The 7,415-nt window shown below is 43.0% G+C and overlaps 1 protein-coding gene across 1 annotated transcript; it reads left to right on the top strand.

The window, feature by feature from the left end:
* The first annotated feature begins 4,683 nt into the window (after window positions 1–4,683).
* Window positions 4,684–7,175, top strand: LOC101117389 (X-ray repair cross-complementing protein 6-like). The gene has a single exon (XM_042237204.2). The coding sequence runs from the start codon at window positions 4,724–4,726 to the stop codon at window positions 6,545–6,547; it is 1,824 nt and encodes a 607-aa protein (XP_042093138.1). The 5' UTR covers window positions 4,684–4,723; the 3' UTR covers window positions 6,548–7,175.
* The last annotated feature ends 240 nt before the right edge of the window (window positions 7,176–7,415 follow it).

Here is a 7,415-nt window from a genome sequence, read left to right as displayed (position 1 = left end):
TCCGGTAAGTGGAATACCAAACTCTGCTTAATGAATTGACTAGATGGATAGTCACTAAAATAAGATTTTTGTGAATAAAATGTTCCCATTTGAGAAGAAAATGGGCTCTTTTAGAAGCTTTTTCTGAGGGAGGTGGAAAAATTCAATTAACTGTTTTCGTAGCACCAGCTGGCTTTTTGGAGCAGAAAGAAATAACACCTCCCAGGAGTGAACATTTATTTCACTTCTAGTCAGAAACTCAGTCACCCTGATTCCCTAGGAAATCAGACTACCTGTTAAACATTGATGGTAATTAGGATGACAAATAACAACACATAATAAAGACATGAATTCTCACCCCTGTGACTCTCCTCTAATCCTTGTCTATGTTTTTTTCTCTTTTTTTGTTACCTAATGAGATTTTTAAAAAATCGATTTCAAGTCCAGGCTCACTTCCTGTCTTGTAAGAGTGCAGCATTTGCGACAGTTACATAATGCTAAGAATAATAATGAAAGCTTCTATTTAATTTCAAGAAATTTCATTTTAAAATGCTTACTATGCCCTAGATACTATTATACGTATTTCATAGTGTATTAGAGTATTGATATTCACAACTACTAGATGATGTAGAGGTTAGGTGACTGTTATGTTCTTAATTGACATTTTAGGTGGGAAAGTTGTCATTGAACACTATATATTGCTTTATTATTTATTTGGCTGCACCAGGTCTTAGTTGCAGCTCGCAAATCTTTCATTGCAGCATGCAAACTCTTAGTTGCAGTATGTAGAATCTATTTCCCTGACCAGGGATCTAATCCAGGCCACCTGCATTGGGAATGTGGAATCTTAGCCACTGGACGACCAGGGACATGCATGCTCAGTCACTGAGTCATGTTTGACTCTTCGTAACTATAGTCTGCCAGGCTCCTCTGCCCATGGGACTTCCAAGGCAAGAATACTGGAGTGGGTTGCCATTCCCTCTTTCAGGGGATCTTCCTGAACCAGAGATTGAACCCACATCTCCTACATTGGCAGGCAGATTCTCTACCACTGAGCCGCCTGAGAATCCCAGACCACCAGGGAAGTCCCCATATATTTCTTTCTAAATGACTTCTTTCCACACACACCATACTCATCTTCCCTTCCTCCCTCACCAGCTTTCATCTTCCTTCCTTCCCTCCCTTCCTTCCTCCCTTTCTCTCTTCCTTTCTTCTCTCCCCACTTTCACTTTTCAGTCCACCGCAGTGTGGTCTCTACTACCCTATGCTGCTCTTGTTTAGGCCATGAATGACCTCAGTGCCAAGACCCAGGGCTCAGCTTCCAGTTCTCAGGAGCAGTTGGTCTGGATTTCTAGAGCACACTTTTCCCCTCATTGTCTCCACACTCCTATTCAATCGCTTTTGCTGTGCTCTTCTCCATCTCCCCATTAAAGGTAAATGTCTCACTTTTACTTTAAAAGTTTGAGTTTCATTTATTCATAGATATTTATTAATATATATATATATATAAATAAATGCCAAAGAATGCTCAAACTACCACACAATTGCACTCATCTCACACGCTAGCAAAGTAAAGTTCAAAATTCTTCAAGCTAGGCTTCAACAGTACATGAACCATGAACTTCCAGATGTTAAAGCTGGATTTAGGAAAGGCAGAGGAAGCAGAGATCAAATTACCAACATCCGCTGGATCATCAAAAAAGCAAGAGTTCCAGAGAAACATCTACTTCTGCTTTATTGACTATGCCAAAGACTTTGACTATGTGGATCACGATAAACTGTGGAAAATTCTGAAAGAGATGGGAATATCAGACCACCTGACCTGCCTCCTGAGAAACCTGTATGCAGGTCAGGAAGCAACAGTTAGAACTGGACATGGAACAACAGACTGTTTCCAAATTGGAAAAGTAGTATGTTAAGGCTGTATATTGTCACCTTGCTTATTTAACTTAAATGCAGAGTTCCTATTTCACGGGAAATGCTGGGCTGGATGAAGCACAAGCTGGAATCAAGATTGCCGGGAGAAATACCAATAACCTCAGATATGCAGATGACACCACCCTTATGGCAGAAAGTGAAGAACTAAAGAGCCTCCTGATGAAAATGAAAGAGAAGAGTGAAAAAGTTGGCTTAAAACTCAACATTCAGAAAACTAAGATCATGGCATCTGGTCTCATTACTTCATGGCAAGTAAATGGGGAAACAGTGGAAACAGTAACAGACTTTCTTTTCTTATGGTCCAAAATCACTGCAGATGGTGACTGAAGCCATGAAATGAAAAGATACCTGCTTCTTGGGAGAAAAGTTATGACCAACCTAGGCAGCATATTAAAAAGCAGAGACATTACTTTGCCAAAAAAGGTCTGTTTAGTCCAAAGCTATGGTTTTTCCAGTAGTCATGTATAGATGTGAGAGTTGGACCATAAAGAAAGTTGAGCACTGAAGAACTGATGCTTTTGAGCTGTGGTGTTGGAGAAGACTCTTGAGAGTCCCTTGGACAGCAAGGAGATCCAACCAGTCCATCCCAGGGAAATCAGTGCTGAATATTCATTGGAAGGACTGATGCTAAAGTTGAACCTCTGATACTTTGGCCACCTGATTTGAAGAAGTGACTTGTTGGAAAAGACCCTGATGCTGGGAAACATTGAAGGCAGAAACAGGAAGGGATGACAGAGGATGAGATGGTTGGATGGCATGAGTTTGAGTAAACTCTGGGAGTTGGTGATGGACAGGGAAGCCTGGCATGCTGCAGTCCATGGGGTAGCAAAGAGTCGGACAAGACTGAGCAACCGAACACAACTCAACTCAACTCATATAAATAAAATGACGGGTCTGTCAGTCCTCAGGGTAATCACAAGGGAAAATTTTACCATCAACATTAATTTCCTAAAATCATCTAATCAGTCTTTAAATAACACAGACACAATGTCAGCTCAATGCTCAGTTCAGACTGAATCCCAAACTTACATATCCAACTGCTTATTTGACAGCTTCACTTGGATTTTGACTAGGAATTTCCCCAACTTGATATATTCAAACCCAATTCTTGAAAGCATGCCCACTACCTACATACAAACAAACCCAAATCTGCCTCTCCTCCCACGTCTGATTTAAATTACTGCATTGGATTAACATCATCTCACAAATCTGTTTCCCATGTCTGTTATCTCTGTCTTACCCCAAGACACTGTTGGCTCTTGCTGGGACCAGAGTAACAGCCTCCTAACTGGTGTTGGAGAAGACTCTTGAGAGTCCCTTAGACTGCAAGGAGATCCAACCAGTCCATTCTAAAGGAGATCAGCCCTGGGATTTCTTTGGAAGGAATGATGCTAAAGCTGAAGCTCCAGTACTTTGGCCACCTCATGCGAAGAGTTGACTCATTGGAAAAGACTCTGATGCTGGGAGGGATTGGGGGCAGGAGGAGAAGGGGATGACAGAGGATGAGATGGCTGGATGACATCACCACCGACTAGATGGATGCGAGTCTGAGTGAACTCTGGGAGTTGGTGATGGACAAGAAGGCCTGGCGTGCTGCGATTCATGGGGTTGCAAAGAGTCAGACACAACTGAGAGACAGACCTGAACTGAACTGGTCCCAGGGCTCAGTCATGCTACATGCTTCTCCCGGTTCCATCTTAATTCTCTTGCCTCATCTCTGTTTTTTTTTTTTTTTTTTCCCATTCACACTATGCACTTCTATTGTCCTGTATATTGTGTGTGTAATGTGAATTTTAAAAATACTCCAAATCCTCTCTTGCCCCTGGAACTTCAAATGCAATTTTCTTTACCTGGGAGATTCTTTCTTGAGTTTCCTTTCTACTCTTCTTGGGCTGGGCACAGGAAAAGCACCTACACATAAAAACCTTAGAACTGTCCTTTGTACATAGTAAATGCTATATACTTGTAACCTTTTATCACTACTATTATTATTTGCAGAGCTCTTTCCATGTCAGTTGTAATTCTCTTCAGAAGCCACATGGTTTATTTCACCAGTCCTCTACTGCGGGCATTTAAGTTGTTAATCTTTTGCTATTACAAATCTTTGTGCATATGTTATTTCAAACATGCCTTAGATTCATTCCCAGGAAATTGGCTGTCAGATGCAGAGTTGTGTGTGAAAGGTACATTAAGGTATTCTCAAGAGCTATACCTATAAGGGAGTAAGGAAAGTACAGGCAGACCTCATTTTATTGTATTTTGAAGATATTGTGCTTTTCACAAATTGAAGGTCTCTAGCAACCTTGCATCAAGCAAGTCTATGAGTATCATTTTTCCATGAGCATTTACTCACTTCATGTCTCTGTGTGACATTTTGATTATTCTCACAATATTTCAAACTTTTTCATTGTTATTATATTTGCTATGATGCTCTGTGATCAGTGATCTTTGATGTTACAACTATGACTTGCTAAAGGCTCAGAAAATGGTTGGCACTTTTTAGCAATAAAGTATTTTTCATTAGTGTATGTATGTTTTTAAAGACATAACTCTATTTCACACTTAATAGGCTACAGTATAGGGACTTCCCTAGTGGTTCAGTGGTTAAGAATCCACCTTCCAATGCAGGGGACGCTGGTTTGGTACCTGGTTGGGGAACTAAGAACCCACATGCCTCAGGGCAATAAAGCCCTCATGCCGCAGCAACAAAGACCCAGCACAACCAAAAAAAATGATTTAAAAAATTACTTTAAAAAATAGACCACAAAATTGATCTCTTCCTTGAGTTCAAGTGAGCAGTAACAACATGTCAGGGTGGGAGTCTTACTACAAATATCAGGGTGATGAGGAAGAAGAACAAGAAGAGGGCCTTGAAGCAGGTGGAGATGATTCATATTCAGGAAGAGATAGTTTGATTTTCTTGGTTGATGCTTCCAGGGCCTTGTTTGAATCTCAGGATGAAGATGAGTTGACTCCTTTTGACATGAGCATCCAGTGCATCCGGAGCGTATACACCAATAAGATCATAAGCAGTAATCGAGATCTGTTGGCAGTGGTGTTCTATGGTACCAAGAAGGACAAAAATTCAGTGAATTTCAAAAATATTTACATCTTACAGGAATTGGATAATCCAGGTGCTAAACGAGTGCAGGAGCTTGACAAGTTTAAGGGGCAGGAGGGGAAGAAATATTTCCAAGACCAAATTGGCCACGGCTCTGATTACTCCTTAAGTGAAGTGCTGTGGGTCTGTGCCAACCTCTTCAGCGACGTCCAGTTCAAGATGAGCCATAAGAGGATCATGCTTTTCACCAATGAAGATGACCCCCACGGTGACGACAGTGCCAAAGCCAGCCGGGCCAGGACCAAAGCTGGGGATCTCCGGGACACTGGTATCTTCCTTGACTTGATGCACCTAAAGAAACGTGGAGGCTTTGACATATCCTTGTTCTACAGAGATATTATCGTAGCAGAGGATGAGGACATAGGGATTCACTTTGAGGAGTCTAGCAAGCTCGAAGACCTGTTGAGGAAGGTTCGCGCCAAGGAGACCAGGAAGCGTGTGTTCTACTGGTTGAAGCTTAAACTCAACAAAGATGTCGCTCTCACTGTTGGCATTTATAATATGGTCCAGAAGGCTTACAGACCTTCTCCAGTGAGGCTTTATTGTGAAACCAATGAACCAGTGAAAACCAAGACCCGGACATTTAATGTAAATACAGGCAGTTTGCTTTTGCCTAGTGACACCAAGAGGTCCCAGATCTATGGGCATCGCCAGATTGTATTAGAGAAAGAGGAAACAGAAGAGCTTAAGTGGTTTGATGAACCAGGTTTGATTCTCATCGGTTTCAAGCTCTTGATGATGCTGAAGAAGCACCATTACCTGAGGCCCTCCCTGTTCGTGTACCCCGAGGAGTCCCTGATAAATGGGAGCTCAACTCTGTTCAGTGCTCTGCTTACCAAGTGCCTGGAGAAGGAGGTCTTGGCTGTGTGCAGATACGCACCGCGCCAGAACACCCCGCCTTGTTTTGTGGCCTTGGTGCCACAGGAAGAGGAGCTGGATGACCAGAAAATTCAGCTGGCTCCCCCAGGCTTCCAGCTCATCTTCTTACCCTATGCTGATGACAAACGGAAGGTGCCCTTTACCGAAAAAGTCATGGCCAACTCAGAGCAGGTAGACAAGATGAAGGCTATTGTTCAGAAGCTCCGCTTCAAGTACAGAAGTGACAGCTTCAAGAACCCAGTCTTGCAGCAGCACTTCAGGAACATGGAAGCCTTGGCGCTGGATTTGATGGAGCCTGAGCAAACTGTGGACCTGACATTGCCCAAGACTGAAGTAATGGATAAAAGACTGGGCTCCCTTGTGGATGAGTTTAAGGAACTTGTCTACCCACCAGATTATAATCCTGAGGGAAAAGTAACCAAGCGAAAACAAAATGATGAAAGTTCTGGAAGCAAAAGGCCCAAGGTGGAGTTGTCCGAAGAGGAGCTGAAGGCCCACGTCAGCAAGGGCACGCTGGGTAAGCTCACCGTGCCCGCACTGAAGGAAGCTTGCAGGATGTATGGGCTGAAGGGCGGGCTGAAGAAGCAGGAGCTGCTCGATGTCCTCACCGAGCACTTCCAGAAGGCCTGACCAGAGAGCATACAGCCAGCCACCCTTCCACAGTGTAGCCAGGCTGCCTGGTTTTGTTTGTATCAAGTCGAAGCCTTTCTTCTCCTGATCCAGGACGAGTCTACGTGACAGAACTCAAGAACTTGGTTTATGAGACTTTCTGTTGCCATGGAGATAGCCCGCCCTCTCATTTTGCTGTGCCTTACTCTACTGTCTGAATAAAGAGCCTAACTTTGTACTAAAAAAAAAAAAAAAAAATAGACCACAGCAAATTGTCTGGGAAACCAAAAAAATTCATGTGACTAATTTATTGTGACACATGTTTTATTGCAAGTGGCCTGGAACCAAACCTTCAATATCTCCATGGTACGCCTGTAAAATTGGGCAGACAAAGATGCTGACTTGCAATGTGGTGACCACTGAGGCTTTAGCTGATCCATGGAGAACTCTGGAGTTGAGAAAGCTCTTTAGAATTGTCCCAATTTGAGACAAGAGGTTGGATATTTGTATCCCTATGTCAGCCAGCTATTGGTCATGGACCACATGCTGGTAGGGAGTGTAACTTTGGGCAAGGTGGGTCCCTGATGTTGAGGGAATTCCCAGTGAGGAACACGGCTATGTCAGCAGCCAAGATTCCCTGCAGCTTGAGGATGGGTGCCTTGGCCCTTAAGAAGAGATTTGTGCCCAGTAGTGCCATATTTAATAGAGCATGGTTCTCAAACTCTAGGTTGAATCAGAATCACCAGTGCAGCTTGTTAAAATACACATTGCAGGGCCCCACTCCAGGTCCCTGATTCATTAGATCTAGAGTGAACTGAAATGCAAATGTGACACTCATGAGATGGCTTCAATAGTACAGAAGAGGAAGATGGCGATAGCCACAAATGTA

Source organism: Ovis aries, chromosome 1 (assembly GCF_016772045.2).
Source record: "Ovis aries strain OAR_USU_Benz2616 breed Rambouillet chromosome 1, ARS-UI_Ramb_v3.0, whole genome shotgun sequence".
NCBI lineage: Eukaryota > Metazoa > Chordata > Mammalia > Artiodactyla > Bovidae > Ovis > Ovis aries.
The sequence above is the reverse complement of the archived record's forward strand: the minus strand, read 5'-3'. Positions and strand labels throughout refer to the sequence as shown.

What these genes read in the sequence shown, in the direction of transcription:
- LOC101117389 (XM_042237204.2), top strand. Translation starts at nt 4,724, where the DNA reads ATGTCAGGGTGGGAGTCTTACTACAAATATCAGGGTGATGAGGAAGAA.